Source organism: Thunnus thynnus, chromosome 6 (genome assembly GCF_963924715.1).
Source record: "Thunnus thynnus chromosome 6, fThuThy2.1, whole genome shotgun sequence".
In the NCBI taxonomy this organism is placed as follows: Eukaryota; Metazoa; Chordata; class Actinopteri; order Scombriformes; family Scombridae; genus Thunnus; species Thunnus thynnus.
Window position 1 is genome coordinate 10,036,563 of NC_089522.1, and position 27,227 is coordinate 10,063,789.

Here is a 27,227-nt window from a genome sequence, read left to right on the forward strand (position 1 = left end):
TAGTGAAAATATGAAACGAGAAAAGATGAGACACACTTTAACATCACAAGACACTGCTGGATCCTCTGAAGGAGCTCTGAATAATGGGCTTGAATAAGTTTTCAAACACTGATACCAGGAAAAAGAGAAAATTTTAAAAAAGATTTGATTTTGTTCCCATGTGGCTGCAGAGGTCCAAGAGGGTCCACGTGATGTAAACTCCATCATCTGCCCATGTCTGCTTGAAGTCCAAAATGTATAATCACACAGACATACAGTATATATACAGTATATACATAGTATAAACAGAACTGTGCGCATATCCCTGTCAATGGAGTATATAACAGAGCGGGGGGGGGGGGGCATATGAAAAATTCAAGACAGAGACATGGGTGTTATTGTGCTCGCACAGTGTGTGAGTTAGCTTGTTGATATTAATGATTGTCTGAAATTTTAGCAGCGGCGCTCATAATTTTGCAGCGGCGGTGAATATAGGGGAAACACTGTATAATGTAAACCAAAGTACTTCTTATAAGCAGTCTGGAAAATTTGCTGAATGTAATCCAAGCAGTAGTAGTTTTCCCTTCAATAAATTGTATCTGTTTTAAAAACATCAGTGGATTTCTTCTAGTCCTGACTGCCTTACAAACTTTGAAAAGGAGAAAAAAAAGTTTGGTACATGGGGTACAGGACTTAAACCTGCCCTGCAGAACTTCTGTCTCCCCCTTCTGGCAGTGACAGTAAATAGTGGTTACCTGGATGTAACTACAGTTCTATGAATACAGGCGTGAGCCGATCTCCGTCACTACTGTTGCAGCTGTAAAACAGTGGATGAATCGTTTTGAGTGTCACAACCCCCTGTGAAATGACTTGTTTCACTATCAGAATCTGATCCATTCAGTCCGTTCATAACATTTGAAAAGTCTAGAAGAGCCACACGATTAAATTATTTTAGCCCTCAAGTTAGCAGAGGGTAAGACTGGAAGTTAGCTGGCTCAGCTGGCAGAAGTCTCGTCTCTGGTGCACATGCTCTATGGGCGCCCTTCAGCTCTGGCAAACCAATCATTATTAGTTGATGTAACACGCATCACTACCAGTGCGCCAGTGCAGGAATGTCACCACAGACACCAGATTTAAAACTCTGTTTACTGTGAAATATAGAGATATTTACCTTGTGGTGATAGACTTAATCAGCCTTGTGTGAACTCGTTTGGAAAGGACTTGAATGTAACAGACGTTCATTTATGTGTAAAAGTCCCACACTTCAGCTTTAAGTTCAGACTTTTGTAAGGAATTAACCAATCTGTTCAGATATTGTCCAGTGGTAGTTTCACAATGAATTCAGTTTGAAAATAATTTAAGACATGAAAACACTTCAGAACACATTGTCAATATATCTATGCTGCTACATTATTTTAAGAACCACAGAAGTAAAACATTTGTAATCTTTTTACTAAGAAAATAAAATCTGCAAAATAACAAATGGATCACTATGGGATCAGCTAAATAGCACAACTGAAAAGAAAATAGATTTTTATGTTAAGTCTATTTGAAATAAATTGTATCTTTGGGGCTTGAGGGAGCAGAACATTTAAGTTAATAAAGGATTATTTTTCAATCATATAAAATAACAATAATCTGGAAAGCAAATGAGTTCAAAGGAAGAAGGGGTAGAATGCTTTAGACAGCTTTTCATGCATTTTCAGGGCAGAGGCAGCACCTTTATCTTTAAAGTTAATGAAAGGGGATTAAGAAGGAAAGAAGATGATGGAGTATATCCCTATGTTTTCCTTCCCTCCATGTCTCATCCCAGCCAAACCCTTTTACTCTCTCGAACAGTTAACTTACTACAAAAAAACTGCTTACATCTAAAGCCAAAAAAGGAAAATGGTTTGGGGAAATCTCTGAGGTTGCTGCATAGCTTCGGCTCTGTTCTACAAATGTCTCCAGTTGCAACAGCAGCTTTCATTGAAAAGATGTTTTTTACCATGAAACACAGAAAGAAAGTAGGATAGGTATGAAAGGAGAGAAAGGGTGGGGGGAAATCAAACAGAACTTTCTTGACACAGATGGTGCCCAGGTGTCTGCAACTTTTTCATCATTTATTTCTTGTTATTCATTATGCATCACGCTTGGATTCCAGTCAGATGCTGTGCATAGATTAGAAAACTACCCCAAAATTTCCTTACAGCAGTGGTGTACCTCAGAGTCAGTTGAGAAGCAACTTGGCAAGAGATGTGAAACCAAGGACGTGGGGGAAAAAAACTGCAGAAAAATGGCTCAGCATCAGACAAACTGAGGCAGTGGTTTTGGGAGAAGGTTGAGTGGGAAAGAAGAAAGTAATAAAGATGATTACGGCTAGGGTGATTTTTAAGAAAGGGTTTTACTGCCAACTTAGATAAGAGTGGAGGAATTTGAAGTTGTGACTTGCGAGATTCATTTGTTTCCACATTTAGTACTAAGCAATCATGTGCTTCCTCATGCCACTTCCCAGAGATCATTTGTCTAGTAATGCAGCCAGTACTGGAAAAGTAAACGTTAGGCTTTGACGCGACTCCATTTAAAAGACAATCCAATATTTGGTGACTTGTATAAATATCTGGAGTATATAGAGCGTGAAGCAGGAGGGCAGTGGTTGCTCAGTGACATATAATAATAATAATGAGAGGAAGACAAATAGTGCAACGGCGCTTAAACGTGCCAGAAGTCATTTCGCATTTCCTCCTGTAGCTTTTTATCTCTCCGGCTGTCTGTTCCTGCAGTTATCAGCTGGTAAAATCTTGTTTTAAAACTTTAAATCGCGGTGTAACCGCAGCCATTACTGAACCTTTTCAACCGCAGCTCTGCAGCGGACAGGTTCAGTTCCGGCAGAGATGCTCTGCAGTGGATAGGTTCAGCTGACGGACAGGGCAGACAGTTTCAGCGGAGCTCTGGTTACACCCCGATTTAACATTTTAAAACAATATTTTACCAGCTGATAACTGCAGGAAAAGACAGCCAGAGAGTTGAAGAGCAGCAGGGCGAGATGCAAGGAGGATTTCTGATTTTTTGTGGCTGCCAACAGCTCTTCCTCCTGCAGACAGTCGCAGACGGAGTGACCCCCTCCAGCAGGCCAGCGCCGCTGTTAGCTTAGCTCCTAAAGCTAAAACTGTCTCGATCAGCATGTATTTGAAAATGAGTGCAGGGCTGGGAGAGGTGGGTGTTTTCATTCTACCATTTATATAAATTTCATGATGTAGAGACCTCCCAAAACGGTCGACTCTATGTCAGCATTGGCTCTGCCTTCTCAGGGCTAACTTTAAACAGCAGATGACAAGTTGAGCTGTTTTCAACCCATGAAATGCCAATTTTTGTAAATTTGCTGTCAATGTCAACATTAACACCAGCATTGATGTGTTTCATCACAGAACAGTCATATAATTTAGTTTACAGCTCAAAAAACACGTTTAAGTGTGCAGCACTTCTTTAAAACAAGGGTCTTAGTTTCATAGCTTTGACCATGAACCCCCCCAAGTAACGAGACTAAAACAAGGTCTGACAGAAACAAACATGAGCAATCAGATGATGAAAGTACGGTAAGTCAAAGTTGAACCAGGAAGTTGGCGTGTAACTGCCCAAAACTAGGAAAACCATGTCCAATTTGTAACAAAGCAGAACTTTCCTTTAACAAAGTCAAACGTGTTAATGTCCTTTCTATATTCACTGAGTAGTTTTTGTTCTCAGACAGTATTAAACAGAATTTGTTCCAGTGCAAGGAAACTGTTTTTATAGCTAGTGGAAATTTTGCCAGAAAATATTATTGAGGAAAGAATTTACCAAAAAGGTTTTCAAAAACTGCGTATAGCTTGAATCAATTCTGTGTTAATCAATCAGTAATAGAGATACATCCTCTAAATGATACATTATAGATTGTTTGAACATCGTTGATGAAGTAAAGCAGAGTCTACCCTGGCTCAATATGATGCTTAAGTGGTACAGTTTTCAGGTGGAGGAGTCACAACAGGGGAAAAGTGTTGTGTAACTTTATTATGTTTGTTGGAATTTGGAAGTTCACCCAAACAGCGATAAAGCGTGGTGTAGGCGGTGAAAACAAACACTTGTGTCTGGGTTGCCTGGAGTTAGATATGCAAGGAAAACCCTGTTGAGTGCTCTAGTAAACCTCTCTATCTTTGATACAGAGTGGCTTTTTGGTGTATCAATGACAAAATTTGTCATGGTACCACCTTTTTGTCCCAGACTAACAATAAATTGATGTGTCGTGGACTCATGGTGTTGCTTCAAATTAAGATATGCTAATGTGAACACAATGTACCATCTGTTTGTCCTCTCATCACACTAAGAAGGCCCCAGAGCAGCCCTCCACTTTTTCTTTTCTCTACTCCTTCCTCTTTTCTCCCAGTTGAGAAGAGAAGCTTAGATCAAGTCAATGAGCTTACTGCCTCCCTTCGTGCTTGTTTCCTCCTCCTATTTTGGCCTCCCATCCTTTAGGACTTTCAAAAGCCCCAAGGCAGCTTCCTTCCCTCTATCTACTCTCCTTTTCCCATTTCCTGCCTCATGACCCTGACTCCATCTCTGGAAAATAGAGAAGTTTTGACTTCTCTGCCACCACCACTCGACCACTGCTCCTTTTCAATCCAAATTGACTTGTCTCCAATTGATCATCCTGCATTCAGTTTTTCTCCACAGATCTTATATCTTTTGGTCTTATATGTATTTTGTAGGGTAAAACTGTGTTTAACCAAAGCAGCAAACTTACCCATATTTTCTGCTGGAAAGTGAAAAGCGTGTTTACACAAAACAGCTCCCTTATAAAAGCTTTGAAAAAAAGCCTTGTTTTCTTGTTCTTAGCTGTTCTGATGTTTTTTAGTTTTAAATCTAATTCATCTGTCTAATTATGTAATCTGGTGATGTTCATTTAAAATTGTAACAATCGGCACAATTGAAATTATGCAAATCATGCAAGCATTGCAGATAGCTTGCACCCCTTTCTGTTGTCCTTACCAAACGAACCCTTTCGATATTCTTCTTTCTCTTCTTCATAAATTCATTTTTCTCTATTTATTTCTATACATCCATTGGCCTACCCTTAGAGGCAGAAGCGTGTCTGAGTGTGTTACTCAGCCAGTGGCAGAGAGCCTAGCAAGGCAGTAGAAAACAGAAATACATAGTGTTTGGCAGCCACCTACAGTATATACCATGCTGTCCCTGCTTCTACTCTGGCACCGAATTACATGCACCCTACACAAACCACACTACATATGTAGTCACAAAAGCATGCACATACCCTGCCAGAGGCACTTCTCCGCAGTGAGTTACATGTTTACAGAAGGCCTGTTTTCAAAGCTGGTGATATCAATGCAAAACTATCATTTCTGTTTTGATAGAATCGTGGAAGATCTCAATTCCTGCCCACTTCCCTACCATGTAGGAGTGGGAATCGTTGAATCACATGATTCCTTTTGATTTAGTTCTTATTCTCAATTCAATATGTAGAAAAGCAGATATTATTTTCAGTATTTTACTCAAGTCCATTGTCTGAAAATCTTTTCACTCATGTTTTTATTCCTCTGAAATGCAAAATGAAACATAACTGGCAGTTAATCTAACATCTCGATGAAGGTCTGTCTGACCAAACGGACAAAAGCTGAGAAAAATGTGTGGGAGTATGCAGCCTTTTTATTTGAAAGGGTTATCGTTAAGGTTGGGGGTCAACTGCAACAATTTAGAAACCTTTTACAGTCTCCTGCTTATATAAGAGCAGTGAATTGCAAGTGTAATGTACGGACCACCACTGGCTAAATGTCTTTAGTAGAAACAGAAGTTGCTCTAGAGTTCCAAGAAACAGACTGTGTACCGAGGGATTTTCTTCGCCTGATCAGATCTGTCTAGAAGTTTTGTAAAGTGGTGCAGTGAGTTGGTTGGTCAGCTCATTTGGTGGAGTTCATTGCCCCGCTTTTGCCGTTTTTTTGAAGAAAACTCTCAGTGTGTGTGCACAGTAGAATGACCAGGTGATGCACTGTAACCCCATGGTTTGGTTTTTGGCTTTTTCATTTTGTCAACATAACTTTATTGAGGATGTAAAAAACTGTTGGAAACTGAGAATTGATTCAGAATCCAGATCCAAGCTTTATCTGCTCTCTCTTCTAAAGACTAGTAGGATCAATTAATAGTTTGTTTTTATGTGAGTTTTGTACAGTAAGAAAAATAATCAACTGAGAGTGATGTGTACGGTCCTTCCTGAGCTAATTTCCTAAGCTAAAGGCCAGACTGGCCATTGGGAGCACCAGGAGAATTCCTTGTTGCCTGGCTAGCTGACTGCCTTAAAATTTTTAAAACCACAAAATGAAACCAACAGGGAGGAGTGACATTCACTCAAAACTGTCGGCAGCCCTTTTGCCTGCTTTCAACCTAATGGTAGGATCTCTGTGTCTGTCATCACACTGAACCAGTCTCACACACATACTGCACCAGCACAACAAATGGACAATGGTGATGAAAGTAGACAGAGAGAAAGTGGAGCTGAAAGGGCGGCATACAAGGGAGAAAAGCCCAAGAGGAAAATGCAGCTAAGTGCTGCAAAATTACAGATTTCCATAAGCAAAGGTTAAAGTTTAAAAAGGAACACATGCTGCCTGGGCCACCCAAAACACATTACAACATCGCAACATATAATATAAAAACATTTGGTGGGAATGTTCTGTATATTTAGCATGACCTTTGCCATCGTTTTTCATAGAATATAAAACTAAGAGCACTGTCAACAAAAGAGTTACAATATAAGTGGTCAGGTATGAATGTGTGAGCGGCCTGGGTTGACATTGGATTCCCTAAGGTTTGCAAACACACCATTGACTGAAACAGATTTTTTTTTTTTTTTTTTTTTTTTTTTTGTGGAACATTTTGTTTCTCTTCCTGCTGGCATCTGTTACTCTTGACTCAAGAATATGTGTTGTAAATGAGATGTGTGCTTCAGATGGAGGCACAAAGCCAAATAAGAATCATTTTCATGTTCACAATACTGCAGAGGATAAGTACTAATTTAGTTTAAGCTCGCCTTGCACTTTAGCAAGTCCTGAAAAATGAAAGTGAACTGGTTCCCATGCTGCCATACCCACATGACACCATTCCCTCGTTAATTCATCTAACATTACCCATCATATAGACAGACAACATTCAAAGTACACAATTTCAATTTCAGTCTGTCCACCACATTGGTCCAGAGTGAAATATCTTGACAAATATTGAAAAGATTGCCATAAGTTTTTGCACTGACATGCATGGTCATCAAAAGATTTATCCTAACATCCATGGTGATCTCCTAACTTTTCATCTAGCGCCACCTGCAGGCCAATGTTTTCAAGAAACTGTGTGACCCTGATATGCTGTACAACATTAGTTATTTCTTAAGTAAAAAATTTATAAATTAATCAACCCGCAGGATTCTGAGGCGTATAATATGTGACCACAATGTCCTGAGCTTGTACCTGTATTGATATAGTCTTTATTGTCCTGCAGGAAATTTGTTTTCACAGCCTGTACATATTCCACACAGAAACATACCAATATACATAAAAACATAACATCAGTTCCCCTGCCTGTATCCCAACACATATACAGATGGGTGACAAATTAAAGGGAAAACCAGTACAGGTCTGAATGCTTGACTCCTACAGTGAGGGGATCTGGTGGCTCTGTTATGCTGTGGGGGCATTTTGCTGGCATGGTTTGGGTCCACTTGTCCTCTTAGACGGAAGGGTCACTGCAAATCAATACAAAGTTGTTCTGAGTCATCACCTTTATCCTATGATGAAACATTTCCATCCTGATGGGAGCGGTCTCTTTCAGGATGACAATGCCCCCATTCACAGGGCACAAGGAGTCACTGAATGGTTTGATGAGTATGAAAATTATGTGAATCATATGTTATGATCTTCACAGTCACCAGATCTCAACCCAACCAAACACCTATGGGAGATTTTGGACTGACATGTTAGACAGCACTCTTCACCACCATCATCAAAACACCAAATGAGGGAATATCTTTGGAAGAATGGTGTTCATCAGCCTTGACATTGATTTTACAAGTCTCTGGAAATACACTATTTACAACCCCTAAAGCATAACAAAGCCACTGGATCCCCTCACTATAGGGGTCAAGCATTCAGGCCTGTACCAGTTTTTCCTTTAATTTGTCACCTTCTGTACATGTATTTACACAATCACACACAAAGATTAGTCTGGTTCTATACACTGTGTCAGTGAGGCAGCTTGTTCAGTGCTGCTATGGCAGAGGGGATAAAACAAAAGTGAGCTCTTCTCTATTTTAGGGTCCTGTATTACGGCCTGATGGCAGGAGTGTGAAGTGTGGGTTGGGGGGCTGATCAGTGTCATTTGCTGTTGTGAGTGCGAGGAGTGTGATGGCTCTGTTGTTCATGTCTGAGAGACTGGGTGTATAGGGGAGTGGATGAATTTGGAGGTTGCATGTGTGATCCTGGTAAGTTTGTTTTTGTTGGAGATGGTTAACATGGTGAAGAAACAGGGGGAACAGTATGGTTGTAGGGTTGCATCATGCTTTTTTTAAAACAACAACAGGAGGTGGGGGCAACAGAAAGTGAAAGAGTTTGCAGATGATGTGGAGTCTCTGATGGGATTGTTTATGGATATCAGTGATGTGTTGATCAAAGCTGAGTTTATTGTCCAAAGTGAGTCCAAGATATTTGAAGTTGTTGACTTGTCCTACTGTCTTGCTACAGACGGAAGTGGTTTTCAGTCCAGTGTGGGGTGTTTAATTTGTTGTTGTCCATGTTCAGTTGGAGGTAGTTGTCTGTGCACCATTGTGTGAAATGAGAAATGGAGTGTTGATAGGCTGTGATAGAGTTATTGTCATTGAATAGTCCCAGTATGGCATTGTCATCAGATGTCAATCATGTCACATCTCAGGTCTCATCCATAATTTCCTTTCACTTTTTGTCTGTCAATTTGCCAGTGAAAGCACATGACAAAACACACATCAGTGTATATCAAGTATGACACAATCAGTGGCCTTGCAAACTTGAATTCACTGACATTTGAGCTCCAACTCACACAAACAAGGGTAAGGATAAAGTGTTTATTTGCAGAGTTAGAAATCCAGACTGTGAATTCTTTTTGGGTCTTTCCACTTATCTGTTTTTACTTCTGTGAGATAAACCGATAATTCCATGCAAAAATGTATCATAAAACTACCTTCCACATGGTGGCAAAGCATGAAGTCTCCTCTGACCTTATTTCCTCTCTTGTTGTGATGCAGAATAACATTCTCAGTGGAGACTGAAGACAAAGACCACATTTACCATCAAGACCACTGCAAACAGCGGACAGAATGCTTACTTACCTGTGTACTCCAGAGGACAGAGTACAATTGCTGGCAATGGGCCAGAAAACAAGCTCTATTGTGTAAATGACAAGACGTAGGTTTGTTTGCTCCTCTTATACTACCATACCAGGAAAGTTCATACAGTATGTACACTGTATACACAGTGCTGAAGACATAATCAGAAGCACTTCAAAGTTTAATGCACCAAAGCCACAGGGGAACAAATACAGGCTTATGCTACAGACTGCCAGTCAATATTAGCTTCTTTTTACATTGATTTAAAAAATCAAATGCTTAAAACTTGGCCTGGAAAGTACATTCAACAAGAGGAAAAATCCAGACTTCTCACAACCAAATCATAAAACACAGCCACAGAAGACTGCTGTGCCTGGCCTCAAGCAATGTGTGTGAGGCTGCCTCAGACAAAACATCTTCATACCAACATTTGCACCGTGTTAAAAAACACAGTTTCCTCATTTAATGAGACCACTGTGGGGGACCTAATGCAGAGAGCTACATCAAAAAAAAGAAAACAAAAAAATACAGATTTGTATTTTGAGTAAGAACTTGTTGGAATTTTCACACGGAAACAATTAAACATGCTCTTGTGATTACTTTCCATATTCTAAGGCAAATTGGCATCCGCTACAGCACTTGAGATTAGAAATTGAATTAGAATTGAAGCTTTGATGTGAGCATACAAAAAAAACGACAGCTCCCATGGAAACTTAACTGCAGTGTGGATACTTGCGTCATCCCAACTTGGTCGTCAAGCTGTGACGTTTAACCTGCAGTCGTCTGGGGTTTATGGGAAATGGTGTTAGTTTGTTAAAGGCCTCTAAAACAGTAATATGTAATATAGAGATATTGAATAAACAATGCTATTGGATGTTTTTCTTGTATATATGGAGTCCACCACACAATTTGGTGTTTTTAGTTATTTGCTGGAACAGAACCCAGGAGATGTTGGTGGTTTTACCTTCTACAATAGATCCAAACCCCTACAGAGGAAAGTTTGGGGCTAACAGAAACATGTTTCAGTCATGTTTCAGATGACCTTTAATTCATCATGTACCCACATTCATGCGGACCATCTGTGCGCAGCCCAAAATGTATAACCACATGGACCACAGGTGCCAATAAAACATGTTAACACGTATTGTAGGAGCCATGTTTTCTGATTTGTGTTTAAAGCAAGCACTAGGGAGTGTATGTTCAAGACCAGCCTGACCACAGGTTATTAAAGTTCATGTCAGTAATCGCAGGTGTGGCTGATGGGAAAGAAGCAAACAGTTTTTGACTGTGCTCAGACAACATCGTATGACTGTATTTGTTTTAACTTTGTGTTGAAAACTTATTGGAAGTGATGGACAATAAGGAATTGGATGGACACTAGTGAAAAAATAAACACTTTATGATATAAAGTATTGGAAAAGACTGAATATTGTTTTTCTGAGTACATGTCTAAACAATTAGGCCCATTAGCAGCCAGTAGCGGCTAAAGCATAGGACTTAGTCACTACACGTATGTTTATGTAAACACCCACTGTCCCATTAAGACACCCGCATGTATGTCCATTTTTGGATCATGTCTGCGCCTTCAGCCAGCAGCTTGTTTCAGGACTCTAAAGAAGAGGACAATTCATTGTGATAAAGGTGGTGTGTGATGCTTATTATCACTAATATGGAGGCCATATGAAAAATGCAGCCATTTATAGTTTGAATTCACACTTGCATTGAGTTCAACTTTTAACCTCAACTTCATTTGCAGTTTGTGAAATTGAATAATGTAAAATTTGTAACGAATGCAGAAGGAAAAAAAGGTCAGCCTCCTGGGCAGGTTATCTCATTATAATTATTGAACACAATCCACTATATACAGGAATGACCACTATAAGGAAATTTACTCATTTCATTCCAGCACAAAACAGTTTTGAATACTTGCTGCACTCCAGAAATTCACGCTCAAAATGCTTCATATCATGCAGTAGATACAGGGACTGTGTGTCCCTGTCACAGTGGAAGAGGATAAAAGTGAGATAAAGAAATGAAAAAGGGTTTTGACCATAAAAGAGCAACCGCAGGAAGAGTGGCAGCAGTATGGCCCTTAAAACAGAAAGGCATGGTTCCACTAAACAACAGGCATGTGGTTAATAATTCAGCAAGCATAAGAGTCCGTTTGAGAGAAGCTTTTCTAATATTCATGTGACATGATAGCCAAGGCAGGAACTCTGGCTCTCACTGGGCGCAGTGTTATTCATACTGTGAGGCACTACAGTGTTTTGTAATTCATAACCTTGGTTTTGGGCCAAGTGAGGACATATCTAAACCAACCCACACTTCAGTAGCAAACTCAATAATTCAACAAGATTTGTTCTCAAATGCTTAACTGATGTAAGCCTAATATTCAAAGACAATCCAATCAGTAGTTGAGAATTCCCCAAAATAATCAAGCTGTGGACCTCAAGCATGGAGATCCTGGCAGGAAATGAATCAATCAATCAACTTGCTTGACGCGCAGGTCCGCACAACTCGTTGAAATTTGGTAGTGGTGTGTGTCTGCTCCTCTGCAAACTTCTGTGACCCATGATAATCTATAACATCTTTCTCTATATAAGTTCCCAGAGACGTTTATGTGTATCTTTGGAGAAGCTCAATTACAGCTGCACTGGTCTGGAAGTAAATGCTGTTAAATTCCACATGTACTGAGAATCCTTCAGCTTTCCTCCAGCCACTTTGGGGGATGAATACTTAAGGGACATATTAAGTAATGTAATTAGCATTAGATAGCTAAACATATTATAAAAGGGCTCCTTACAGTCAACAGTGTCCTTCAGCATTGGATGGAGGAGGCTCCTTGGTGATCCATGGTGTAGATTCAGTCTAGGAGACAAATTTAAACCAATTTAAATGACTGAATGAATAAATGGAAGTGCCATAGGTCTCTATATATAAATATGTTTCTAAAACTAGAGTCTCTTAAACAACTATCAGACCATGTCCTCTTAACTTAGACTGCTGATAGCACAACAAACGCTGGTCTCACCAAACAGCTTAAGCACAGTAGCTCTGTAAGCATGCAGTAAAAAGTTTGACAATTACAATGGTTATATCTGTGTAACACATTATTGAAAAAGCTGAAGGTACAACAAATACATATATAAGTATACAAGACAAGCTGGTTGTTCCTGAATAATATTATCGCAGCAACCCCTTCGCTACAACTATACCTGTCCTATCTCCTCATGAGAAACCTCATTAATCCCTAGCGGGTGTAATTAAGAAAAGGCTAATCACCTTCTGTCCCCATCAGCAGCCTGAGCCTCTGGCTTGTTGGTAAAAAGCTCCAAGACAGTGAAGCCTCGCCCCAGGGCCTGCAGAGAGCCATCTGGCCTGGGTGACAATGACACCAGCTCCAGAACCACCACCGTGCTGGGCAACTGCAGAGACGTGTGGAAGTACAAGACCTAGAGAGCCATATGGAGTAAAGACAGACATTATCAATATTACATCTTTACTTTGTTAGGAATACAGCTTTTATATATTTCATTATATTGTATCTAATGTCAAGCAAAGAGACCTCACAAGCTTCCCTGCAGTGAAAGAAAGATTGTTTTTAAGGTCGGTGATCTAAACCATTCTGTTAATTTTAAATGAGATTAAAAGAACACTGAATTAAACATTAAACTGTGGCATCTGCAGGTCAACGCAACATTTAAAGCAGGTTAACAAGTATTCATACAAGAGACAATACAGAACATATTAATTTACCTTGTTAAATCAGGAACACAGAGCTGGAGTTTCTTTTCCCAAGCAAATAAATTAGAAATACCAAAATATTAATTCAAGAAGTGTGATTTTTTAAAATATTATTCCCCCACTTTCATTTGGATCTGCGCATTCCTTGCTGCAAATCTTGCCATGTAACTCAATTTTCATAATCTTCCCACTGGTTCAATTAGATTAGATCAGAAGTAATTTATTGATCACCCTACCAGCTTGACTACATTGGTGTAGCCCCAAGCTATAATAATGACCAGTTCCAAAAGACTGTATGTCAGTCCACACTCAAGACGAGACTTTTTCTTTAAAATGCATTTTGCAACTCAGTTATGTTATACCATCTACTAAAGCTTTTGGTAAATATACTAATACAGTAATTGATATAATGAGTGCGAGTGTGTGCATCTGTCTGTTTGGTGTTTTGTTTACCACATGACAGAACTGGTGGAAACTCCAGCACCCCAACAAATAAAGCCCCCGAACACATTTCACATGTACACTCATGACAAGACCATAATGAGTACATACTCTAGCATGTACCTTACACAATGACCAGCGAGGCATTTTAATGCCTTTAATTAACGAATGTATTTTCTGCTGCAGGCAACTACAAGAATCTAATTACATACTGCAAGTGAGAAGAGGATCATATCTTCTAACGACATCAGCACACAGGACAGGATATATAGCAGCTTAGCATTACTGAAAGAAACTGATATATGTGGAATATACGCCTGAGAGAAACATGAATAAACAATATGTTAACCACTTTGGATAATATATGCAGAATATTGCCCACGTTGCCTGACCTATTCTGTACATTTTGTTTGTGCTCTCTCAGTGCAAGAGAGAGTAAACATGACAGACAGAACTGAGATCGAGATGAGTTACATGACATACACTAATAGTGTCCAATAAACAGCATGTTGAGAATCACTTCAGTGAAATGACATACAAACAAGTACAGATGGTGCACAGTCCCGTGGTACCTAGCTTGGCATCCAGCATCAACTGTTGCTGTCATTTGAGTTACAGCAGCCCAGGGATAATAAATATATAAAAATTCTTAAAAATAAGAACATCACACACATATAGTATTTGGACGTTGACCTTGGGAGACCCAGGCATACTGAGAAGAAACGGTTGAAAGTTACACATAGACTGCATCAATTTTCACTGGATTTTTTGCACACAAAAAAAATTACACCATTATAGCACAGGGCCAACAGAGGGAGTAAGAAACAACAAGAAAAAAAGAAAAGAAAATGTGAAAAATGCTACCACAGTAATCCTGGTACCACAAACCTATTTCATGGTGCTCTGATACACATACAGTATGTTCCATATGACTGGAACATTGAATTAACTGGATTCAGCTCCTGATGGCCACATTTATGTCATGAGTTACAGTGCACTTGTATAACCTGAGGTGTCAAACTTTCTATTTGTGAAGAATGGAGAACCAATCAATCAATCAGAGCTTTTTAGGCGGTATTAAAAATGGGTACCTGAAGTTTTTCCTGAAAAATGGTGACAAGTGTGGATGAGATCGATGCAGCTGTAAAGTCTGTTGTAAGTCAACTTACAGAAAAACAACTTTAAAAAAGGGACGTATATCTTCGACTGTCTTGAAAAACCATTAACCGCTCCTTGCAGTGTTGAATGAAAATTACATCAGCAGGGTGGATACATCACTCACTTCTGATTGGTTGGGGTAAAACAAAATACGCTCCTCCCAACAAAAAAGGGGATAAAATCAACGTGTTGTCAGGCTGAATGAATGAAGTGAAATGAAACGGCAGTTCAGTCTCATTATCAGGCTAAAAGATTGTTTGCCTCCATCACAATCATGAAACATACACCTTGTCCCTCACTTAAAAAGATTAACAAAACCCACTCTTTCATCCGGTTATTGTGCTGCTTTTGATTCACTGTGGTCGTGCCAAGCACACTGCTGTCAATCTCCATATTGCAGGTCTCTAAAAAAGGAATGAGCCAAACATCCAGGGTTGACAAGAATACCTGATTGTTGGAGGGTGTGACATCAAAAATCTCACATTCAAGAGGTGGGTATGTCCTTCTGCTGAGGACACTCTTTAGGATTATGTAAAGGGGTTTGACCTCGCTATTTTTACACAAGTTCAGAGGAAGACAGTCAAGCCTTTTGGGAGCCTGTTTGTAGTCTGTGCCAGGTAGGTGCAATTGTTTACAGACTCTGATCTGCCATTCAAATTGGAAATAATAGCCTACCTACAGCCGAGCCACACTGATTTATATGCACAAAGGCCTGAATGTGATAAAGGCAGCCACAAATTCTCTGTGATCCATTGGTCCCCGAGCACAATAAAGCCTGTTATTTTCCAAAACCATAAAGAAGAACATGACAGTGTCAACAAAAAAAATGGCATAAGTAGACATGAGCTTCCTTGAAATACAGAGTCAATTCTTCCCAGCCCTCTGTGGCAGAGCCTGTTCATCTTTAGACCCAGCTATCAGCCACCGCAGAGCCTTATGTTCAAATTCAAAACCTCGGAGGCATTCCTATTTCAGCCTTATCAGTCTTTTATCTCTGTGCACGGTGGGTTTAAATTACTAGTTGTCCAGATACAAATGCTGCTGAATACAAATGGAAAAACGTCGGAAGCAAAGTTACTCGTCTAGCAAAGGTTTGATTTAGTTATTTGTCTGTTTGCTTGTTTTTTATGTGTTCACTGGACTTTGCCTTGCCGACAAGGATACTGAGATTCATAAAATAGCTCACAAGCTGGTCTGTCTGCTAAGATGAAAGTTTCCTGCTGGAAATGATTCAGCATTAACCATTTTTTTCCTGCATGGTCTTGTCAACATGGGCTAGTGATACAGAATGGGTCCAGTGACTAAACACAGAGTCTTTGACAAAACTTTCACTGCCGAGTTTTCAATGGAAACTCTGAAGGAAAAGTAGTTTATGACATTTTAATGCAATTTTTTCTATAATCTGACAAATGTATTAGTCTTAGGTATTGAGCAATTATTCTGTTTGTCATGTGTTAGCAGCAGCAAACACTGGCTGAGCTGAGAAAGTAAAAAAAATCACCCATCCCAAGATGCAGGTCATTGACTGTTACTGGTCTGAAAACTTTACTTTCACTCAGTTTATTTATTTGTTTCCCTCCAACCTTAAATCAAAGCTTCATCTTTGAATGAACTTCTCTTGAACCTATCCCAAGCTGTATAAACAAAAGATGGGGGGGGGGTTTCCATATTTTCTATCATGTTCACCCAAGTCCACCCCCCTTGTGATAATGTGGAATTTGCATTGTGGTCAAAGACATAGTCCCCAGTCTCAGAGCTATCCAAACGTGGACACTGTTCATGACGGATTTCCAATTCAAAGGTAGAATTCCTTTTTCATCTGCCTCACTGCTTTGATACACCTCCAAATTGATGCTGTTCCAATATATGGCAAAAAAAAACACACTGTCCAATAATAATTCCATTTTACAGAAGGATGTAGTCAAAAACAGCTAGGACTGGTTATGAATATTTTGAGACAGACAAGTTGAACTAAGTATAAAATAGTGTTAAGTGTTTGGAATGAAACTTTTTACCCAAATGGATTTTAAGATGGCAAATTTTAGAATTGCTGTTGAGCTCATTTCTACAGTTTTTCTGCAATCATGGTAATGTGCAGCATGCTTTAGCTGCACCTTGTCCTGCACCAAAGGGCTTTTATCTTTTTCCAGTACATATTCAGAGCTGGACATTTCATAACTGACCCGTGTTGTTAAGACCCCGTCTGAGTGCAGGGCCGCAGCGTGACGGCCTTTGTCTTTGACCAACTGTATCAACAGAGCAGGTTGTCATAGACAACTAACTGCTTGGAGGTATCGCATCCTCCGGTGCGACACTGTTGTGTTTCTATTCTTATTGTTAATCTTATTGTTTTCATATCAACACAGCTTTGCCATGATTTGTCAATGAAGGCAATTCTTCCTTTGCTATGTTGTTCAGCACTACCTGCAGCTGTAAAAATGAGGTATGTTTGTTTTAGATAATTTATTGATCATATGTTCTCTCATTCCAGTGTTCAAACTTGACACCTCAGTTTGCCTGAGCAAAGCTCTAAATTTAAACAATTTCAAGACCGCCATAGTGCGCTACACTTTTTCCCCGCAACTTTATGTTAAGGCAATGTTATGACATTTTGTTCCTTCCCAACGCCACAGGGGCACTGAGAGATGTCATTGAGAAAACAGCTTGCATCGGCAGCAACGCCAGGCGCAGCATATGTCGGACCTAATGAGAGGTTATACTCTGCAGCGACTGTCAACAAAGCAGTAATCGATTCTCGCAGGGGTAAATATCCAACCTTCCTCCCCCCACAACTCGAGTAAAAAGGGGCAAACAGCAATAGGGTGACATTAAAACATCATCAGCACAGAGGCATGTAGCTTGAAGTCACTGTCACTACCGACAACCAGCCTGTCTGCAGCTACTGGGGGTTTTGCTGGGTGACAGAGAACTTAACCACAGCAGGATAGAGGCAAATGAAAGTGTGAGGGAGCAATGTTGTCGGATGCAAAGCTACACTACAAAAAAGATAGAGAGATAAAGAGAGTTGAGTAGGTGTATCTACGCCACATTTTGGGACCAATCTTGTATTTAAACAAGATGAGTGGGTTCAGTTGACTGTCACAGTGTTTAAACCACCTGAATGGACAATTATTGGACATTAATACATTTACAGCTCAGCTAGTTACAAGAAAGAGACATTACAATAGATCCAAGTGGCTCTTTTGGGCGGTGCTGATATACTGTCCCATAGTTTAAATCTGTCCCATAGTTAACTGGTGTTATTTGCTCTGACAGCAAGTAAGAAATACAGCATATCCTGGTAATAGTCTGATTCACCTCCAACAGCAATGGTAAAATTAACTTAAAAAATTATGTTAAGTGTGACAGGTGACATTTTTGGAAAAATTCTATAAGCTTTTCCAGTTTGTGTGGGGGCTGAGTGATAGAGTTGGGTTGGTGGGGGGATGCTGGTCATCAGTTGGGACTAACAAACCACATGTGACATAAATGACTTTCAAGGTGTAAAAAGCTTGCAGAGGTTAAATGCTCGGGACAACCTGTCAATCTGTCAGAACTGAAGAAGACTTTTGGATGAGAAACAAAATTTCTTCAAGAATCTAAAGTAGGCACAGTTGCCCTTGACTTAGCCCTTCTGGATATACCACGACCTGGATTACTGTCAACCTTAGAGGCAATAAAGTGATTTGATAGATGTTTTTGTACCATAAAGTTGGCTTATTGTCTGCTGGGAAATAGAAAACTATTACAGCGTTAATCAGTAATTAGTGTTTTGTAATGTATGGAACTTGCTCTTGGAAAATATTAACAACTTGTGAAATAGATTTATAGAGTCCTATTACAGGCTGATGGCGCCAAACAATTATGAACCTCTCATAGTGCTATCAGACTGTAAAAGATGAAGCTAATTCTTCCTGCCCTCTCGAGGTGGTCATTCAAATGCTCGACTTGTGGGCATCTGAGCAAGCACTGAAGGGGGAATGATGGGCATCGCACAAAACAATGAGGCTGCAAACGAGCAGTAGTTCTGCATAGAGAGGTCCAGAGCAACTGGAGTGTAATTTAAAGGGCCCTGTTTTCCGACCCCTGGAGCATTCCCAAAAGAAAAGCAAACAGAGCATTTCCATTTAGTCAACATGCTGACTGGGAGCACTAGTGTAAGCTACCTGGGACTCTGATAATAGGCTGGCTCTGCATGTCTGCATGGGTGTATTAGCTATTCAAATGTTATGCATATAACTGTGTGAATGCATGTGGCTGTGTGTGTGTGTGTGTGTGTGTGTGTGAGAATAAAGGCTGCCATCTTACAGCATAGAAAAAAAGCACATGAATACACAATCGTAATGCATTATAGGTGTACATATAACTGCGAGCTCCAACTGTATTGCTACTACATTTGTTATATGCCGTGTGCCTTCGCCCTTAGATGTTGCTGTTAAAGGCAAAAACTTGAAGTCACAGCTCAGCTCATGAAGTTCTGTGAAGCTAAGCGAGCACACGCACTCTCCGAGATGCTTGGCTGTAACGCTTTGATACTAGTTTTGGCAGCATAGCCAACGCCTTGAGGTGGAGAGGAGGGAGAAAGAGAGAGAGGGAGAGATAGAGAAAGTCATTTGACAGGCACAGAACCAGCGGGTATCAGCATCACAAATCCTCTCGGTGTGAAATTCTATGACTGTCACCGGCGTAGGAGAAATGAGAGATGCTGGTGTGGATGATAGAGAGGCAGAGAATATGACAGGGACGGAGGCTCCAGGCTTCCTTATGATCAATAATGTCACAGCCGGGGCAGGTCGGGCCGTGTATGCATATGTGTGTCAGTTAAATAGATTTAGAGGTCCTCTGTGGTTTAAAATGTTTGAAACTGACCCGTGGAAAACCTACACAAAAGAGACCAGATCCCAAAAGATCTCAGGACAGTCAGATCCGGTCCGAAATAGACTGGAGGATAATTAGACCTAAATAGAGAGAAAACGTCAACGCTGGTGGCAGCATGATGCACCAGCGATTAAGGAGCAGGACAAGAAGACATGTCCCAAGAATCAAGATAAGTCATGGAAACTAATTCCAAAATAAAGTCCAGATTAGACTGATAAGACCAGCTCAACTCGAGTCCCAGCCTGAATTGCTGCCAAGATCTCACAATTTTTTTAGTGATTCAGGAATGGAGACATCATGTTCCTGTGCCAGATCCAGAAAAACTGCCACAAAAATGGTGACAAGTGTGGATGCGGTGGAAGCGGTGAAACTGGTTGATATAAGACTTACAGACATAACAACTCTTAGATCTCCTATTTTTTTAAGCAGCTTGAAAAATGTTTATTAACTGCTCCTAGGACCTGATAACCTTCTTACCATTTGACTGTATCTAAGGCGATTAGGGTCCCATTCACTAACTTTGTGCTAAGAGCAGAATAGTTGGTAAATTTAGACCCTTACACAAATGATCAGCACATGTCTACATCTTATCATTGCCATAATACACTCCTGGATCTCTATAAATTCTGTAGGGAAGCCTATTTTGTGAGATGACAGATGTAGGAAGGTGAGGAGACAGCTACTGAAAACCTGAAGCACGACAGGTGAAAAAAGAACAAGAAGCGTAATGTTGCTGATTGAGAAGTTGAAAGTAGAAAAGGTGTTCTTTCCTATCACCTGAGGGACTGGTGCAAGAAAAAAAAAGGAAATGGTAAATGCTGTTTCCCCTGAGGTTTGCAATGTGGCTAAAGTTTTTTTTTAAAGTGGTTTGATATAAAAGTTTATGTCATAAGGACAAAATAGAAATAGAGAGAGAGAGAGAGAGAGAGAGAGAGAGAGAGAGAGAGAGAGAGAGAGAGAGAGAGAGAGAGGGAAAGAGCAGGTGGAGGATAGGGAAAAGCTGATCTATCAGCTAAAGATGAGAGGACTGCAGCAATTACTGGAGAAACAGCCCAATTATGTGGATTCCCTCCAAGGAAAGAGGTTGACAGTGATGCGATTTCTATCCAGCAAAGACTTTCATAGAGTAGTAATTCTCATTTTTCAGAAATCACCATCTTACACTGTTTTTGACGACACAGAATTTTAAACACTGCGTGAGCTATATAGAAATGACCGATCTTTCAATTTCCATTCGAAATGAGGATGCCTGGCCTGCATGTATACAACTGAGCTGAATCTCAATACTTTTCTGGCACTGATCAAAAGGACCGAAAGCTGGCATTAAATGTCAGATTCATAATCTTAATCTAATTATTTTATCTTATGGCTCCTGATTTAAATTAAAATATCAGATGAAAACCAGCCCTAGTGGGTATCTGCCACAATTAAAAGGCATAGGCCAGTAGAGAATACAAACATTATGGTTACTAATAGAGACATAAAACATAAAAATCATGTACAGTAGTGCCCTAATGTTTGCCTGTCCATCAACAACTATCAGTCCACACTGATCACATTCAGTGAAAGTTTGTCTATTTTCATTTCTAACGCTTTGAGTCCCTTATAGTAATAACGTGTACTGACAATATTTACAGTAGCTATATCATCTGAGTTAGTTCTGAATTTGTTCACACAGTGAGAATAAATTCAAGTAAAATTTTACCTTAAACATGTTGTACTCAGGGACTCATCAGATTTGTGTGTATGCAACACTAGCGATTAAAAGTCATTGTAGTTTTAGAAAAGTGTGACAGAAATAACTAAGAAATTTAAATATCTAATTGTTTATCAATTTCAAAATCCTTCCAAAACTGTATCCACCAACACAGGAAAGTAAAACTAATTAGTTGAAAAAGTGCATGAAAGCTCCAGGCCTGCTTATTAGCTTAGATTGATCTTTCAACCACATTTCACAGTCTTTTCTTTTATTTCTATATTTGTCATTTGTAATGAAAAAAACACTCCCAACATAATATCATAATGTCACTTCGGTTACCAGGTACAAGGCCAAATGTTTAGTGTACAGTAAAAAACTGCTTATCTTGAATCACCACTCAGTCTGAAGTCTATCTTGTTGCACTTGTCCACTATCTGGCAGCGCTAAATCTATGACTAGTATCATGGCCGACCATCTTGCTACACTGCAGCAGCATCAATTAGGGTAAACATCTCTATTAAGCCCACTTGACTGTGTTTCAAATGGGATTTTCTTCCTTTTGACCGTTGAACCACTTTCTTCCCTAATTTTGACCTCATTTTCTCCCATCCAAGGACAAGATACAGGATGTAGAGCGCAAGTTCATCCTTTGCAGAGCAGAGCTGGAGGGACCAGGACTTTACTATTAGCGCAATTATGAGGTCAGAAATGTTGACCAATTTCAAATGCCAACAGCACACCATAGGATAGAGATTCAGATAAAATGATAACACACATTGAAAGATGAAGTATTGAAGACTATTGTCCACTATAGTTTTAGTTTTGCCATAAATCGTTTTTTGGCTACATTACAGAGAAGACATGTTGTAAGTTCAGCTTTTTCTGCGTTGACAACACAGCAAAAAGGCTGATCACACTCATTTCAAATGCCATTTTCAGGCCATAGGATTGAAGTGGAGACAACATGAGAGCTATTGAGAGCTGAGAGATTACAGATTTGAATAGAACAAGTTTGTATTGTTGATATTTTTTAATATTTATTTCTTTGTCAACAAATCATGAAATGGGCTGCTCTGGAACACCCATAGGCTTAAAGGGTACATTAGGTAACCATTAAGCTCATGCCAGACTATTGACATATTTTGACAAATTAAACAATAAAAACATTAGAAATTGGTGTAAATGAATTATTGACACTTCAAATGAGAGATTAGACTTTCATTTTAAACTCAAATGTTCTCACTTAAATTGAGGCAGTGAGTATATATTAAAAATGTCTGAAAAGCAGATTTGGTGAGCTTAATAGGGGCGTTTACCCTGCACATCAATGTCACACACTCCTGTGCATTTTATTTGAGTCATTTGATTCTCTCACAACATTCACTTTATATTATGAGTCATGCTGTGGTTTTGCATCTATGTAACTCCAACTGTATTTGAATCTAGAGCTGGGATGCATCGATTAATCCTTTAAGTTACTGTTAAAGTAAATATGGTTCCAGGTTTCTAAATGTAAGAATTCATTGCTTTTCTTGGTCTTCCATTGTAGTAAACTGAATATTTTGGGGGTTTGGACTGTTGGTCAGACAAAACAAAACATTTAAAAGACGTTGGTGGATGGTACAATAAATCGATGAATCAAGAAAATAACCTGCATATTAATCAATAATGGAAAATAGCCATTAGTTGCAGCCCTATTTGAATCCACATACTACTTATCTGAAAACTCGCTCTTATTACCTGACAGAAACAAGCAAAATCTCTTGATACAAAATGGGGAAGACAGACTCTAACAAAGATGGATGATGGCTCCAAACTGACTCGGGGATAACAAATGAAGTTGAAAACCGACTAAGGTCCTGAGAGCAGAGGCAATGTCGACTGTGACTTACACTAGTCATGACAGGACATATGCCCCGGATCACAGTCAAGGCCGGTCTCACGCAGATGAGAAATTAACCAAATGAAAGAACAGTAACAGTGACATGTTCCTTAAAGGTAGCGTGCTTCAGTGATGTTCCAAACATATTGTGAGCATCAGCACTGTCCCCACTCCCCATAATACATGCTTGCACAAAATGAAAACCCCCTTATCAGCACAACTCCCATAACCTTTTCCCAGAGTCCCCATTCCTCCTGTTTAGCTTCAGTGCCGCTGGTGTTTGCTGCCTTGTCCCTGACTCCAAGAAAATCCAAAGATCCTGCATTCTACAACACCCCCGGCTTTGCCAACGACAGATCTCAGCGCTCACCGGGTAAAGTCTTAGTTTGTCACTCAGGTTTTGGTCTCCTGACATTTTGTAAATCCTGCCTGAAATGCCTCACAGACAATCTTCGGGCACTGCGTGTGAATGCTGGAGATGCATCACAATAAGGGAGGAATGCAGGAAAAACACAACGATAAAAAGGACTGGAGGAACACTGCCAGACATCAGATTCAAAAAGGTAAAGTTGGAATTGACATGTCAAAGGCTGGAACAACAAAGGACAAGACAGACAGACTCTCTTTCTTTTTCTCTCTCTGTCTCAATGTCTCTCTTTTTCTGTCTACCCCACACACAGGCAGTGCAGACCCCAGGGAGAGCTGATAGGTGTGTGTGTTTTTTTTTTTGCATGTGCAGAGTGAAAAGAGGGAGCAACAGAAAGAGAAATAAGATAAGAATGGAGAAAGAACAGTCAAGTAAGAATCAAGTCGATACACACGACACACACACTCCTCACAGCTCTCATCTCTCCCTACTGTCACCTCGCCAGTAGCTCTTGCGGCCCTTGAATTCCCTCGATCACACACACACACACACACACACATACACACCTACAGTATATAGCTGTGTATTACAGGGTGTGCCACTCCAGAGTGTAAAGCTGTTAAGCGGCAGCTGCTCCACTAGATGTTTGGTCCCCTTGGAGCTGAAATATTGATCAGTTCTCCGGCAAGGCAGCACAGTCTTCGCCCCCACCATCCCCATGTATAATTGAAGTGTATATCTCTTAGTGTGGCATGCCAGTTGGGAGAAGGAATTAAGCACCGAGGTAAGCTGAAGGCCTGTCTATGCTGCCATAGCGGCTCCTTTGTCCATCAATCATATGGCTTTCACATAGAAGGGTTTCATAGGCTCGTTACATTTACTGTAGGAAGTGCCATGCCTTGTAAAAGAAAATAGAGAATGGAAGACTGAACATAACAAGACTCAATGTAGGTTCATGTTTTACTGCTGGCCATTTATCTGAGCACTTAGCGCTTCAAAACAAGGCATGCACGACTCCTTTGGGCCATTTTGGGCTAATGAGCATTCATACCGGAACACAATTGAGTGTGTGGATAAGGCTGGCGTTATTCTTTGTTCTTCTTGTTGTAAACAAATCTCATGAAGAGAGAAAAATCAACAATGCTTTGTCTGTCTTTTAATATTTGCTATGGTACTCAGCCCCAAGACCATTAGTTCCTACTGAAGAAATCTTTCAGAACAGGTGACAATTTTTTTTATGCTCTGTAATTTCCTCAAACACCTGGGCACTGCAGTTAGCAAACATAACTCAAACAGGGGTAAATTGTGGATTTGTTGGGGACTATTTTCAGCTGCGGATATATACACATTTGGTGCACAAGTGAGCATTTATGACAGCAGGACGGTATATTTGGAATTGATTCAAAATAATATACACTGTATGTGTAGTAGTAGTAATGACGGTCACCCCATGCAACAGTGTGGCTAATTGTTGTGTTAGTGATAATTATTTTTGGACATCAGTGGAGCTTTATGGCACAGAGGAACAATACTAGTGGGATATTTTCATTGTTGGTTTTAGTCTTTGAATTTCCATGGAATTTGTAGGCAGTAAGAAAATTAAAGATCCCCTCCAGACATGTTTTAAGATGTATATAAAATACTCTACTTTGAATAATAATTTGTGTCTAATATGGATTTTCCACAAAAAGCTCAATTATCTTGTTAAAATCATTAAATTGATATCCTTCTCCCTCATTAAAAACAAAATAATCTATAAATATGTAAATATTGTTCATTTCAAAAGTTTAACTGCTGGACACAAGATGCCTCCTACTTCACTGTAAAGTCCATTCTCAGTGTTTGTGCACTAGAGGCTTCAAGTTTCCTCATCACGCTTGTGTAAGTTGCATATTGGACCACGATTGGGTCCACACTAGTTGTGATGTCACAAATGATGCTCATGGGTACACAGCATAAACTCAGATTTAAGGTGAGCACAGAGAGACTTTACCCTTTCAGCAGATGGAAGTGAAAACAGCCTTCTAGTGTCAAACTCTGCACAAACATCATTCTGCACAAAGGTCAAAACATCAAACTGAAGTAACAAGAAGAAAAACATATTTTTTTAGTCGAAGGGGGAGGCTAACGTGGACAAAAAAAAATCCTTTTGTCTAAACCTACCAGTAGATTTCCCATATTGGTCGTAGCGTTTGCAATTTTCTATCTGTTGGCATGTTATTGTGTTCATGAAAAATACAAAATTAATGAGAAACAGTATACAGTGCACAGGCAGTCTCACAACCAAGCCTCAGTGCCTGTGCTGAAGAAAAGCAGAAAGAAGCTGAATACTGAATGGAGAGAAGGCCTTCAAAGACTGACTATACTATATACACAGCCATCCATTCAAATATGAAAAAATAATAATACAACAGCACAGTAATACACAGCAAATACAGCTGTGTGTGATACACAATGTGAGCCCAATAACAGCCTTGACACCGGCGGAGCAGAAATGTGTTCATATTAACATCACCTGCTGTTTCACTCACCGCTCCCGAAAAAGTTTTTAAAGCATTCAGCTTCAAATGTGATGGTTTCCAGACAGATGCCGTAATTACAGCCTTACACTTTCCAACAGGCAACATTTTCAAACCAGGTGTGATGCATCAGGTGTGATGCAAAAATCGCAAAATTAAACTGAGCATGTACACAGTGAAGCAGCACATTTGCTGTCAATAATTTATCTCTGTGGTGTCGTGTTAGTGTTGATGGCAGGAAAATATGAAAATATACATTATTCTCTTAAGCCTTCCACATAAAAAAACAAGCTATGGAAACAGCAGATCTGATCAGTCTTTTTTATCAAAACTCCCCAATTAAGGTGGTTATGTAAAGCAATAGCAACAAGTTGAAGAGCCCATAGGCTACAAAGTGTACACCACACATTCAAAATAACAGGTGATAATTGCACCACCAGAGCAAACACCACCCACACAGTTTCACATTCACTTAGTTATCCTAATAAAAGGTTCATTTATTAAAATAATGACGCCGTGCCAAATCGATTAAAACAGCCTGTTTAAAAGAAAAACAAGTAGTGTGTTTGTTTTCTAAATGATGTGATGATGGGCTTCAGTATATTTTTACTCATACAAACACACCATGTGCTGGTGTGACATCTCTAGTCAGAGGCTTTACTGTCTCTTTTACTGCTGGTTGTCCGACACCCTAGAAGTCAAAGCCCCAGTAGACCTCGAGCTGGGATTGTTTGGTCAAACTATTTCCAAGGTCAAGAATGGACATTGATGCTTCACACAGATATTGTACTTCTCACTGTAGTTAATCATTGTTTTAAGGCAATACTATTAGTTTTCCATTGCTCAGCATTTAATTACTCCTGATGGCAACAGAGATGGATAGAACTGGTCTTAAATTGGTACCAGTTCCTGATCTGTCAGAACTGCACTGCTCCAGGGAAGTTGGTGCTGCTATCAGTATTTGAACACCATTCATTCATTCATTTAACACTTTACATTTTCATTTTTTTCCTGTAATGTAGCCAACTGGTAATGATACTTTGGGTGACTACATTGTGGTTGGTTTACATTCTGTGGACTGTAGTTAGATTGAACTGGTTAAAATATAGGAATGTGAATCTTTGGGAATCTCCCGATTCTATTCGATACTGATTCTTTGTGTCATGATTCAATTGTGAATCAATTCTAGG

General features: G+C 39.7%; 1 protein-coding gene across 3 annotated transcripts in view; it reads right to left on the reverse strand.

Annotated features, from left to right (window-relative positions):
* Positions 1-27,227, reverse strand: part of LOC137184179 (nephrocystin-4-like) — a 168,478-nt gene that overhangs the window by 130,089 nt on the left and 11,162 nt on the right. For all 3 annotated transcript variants that reach the window (XM_067591614.1, XM_067591615.1, XM_067591613.1), the window contains exons 3-4: positions 12,632-12,801; positions 12,153-12,217 (exon numbers count right to left, since the gene is read on the reverse strand). In XM_067591614.1, coding sequence (XP_067447715.1) covers positions 12,153-12,217; positions 12,632-12,801 — 235 coding nt within the window. The remainder of the gene's footprint in view (positions 1-12,152; positions 12,218-12,631; positions 12,802-27,227) is intronic.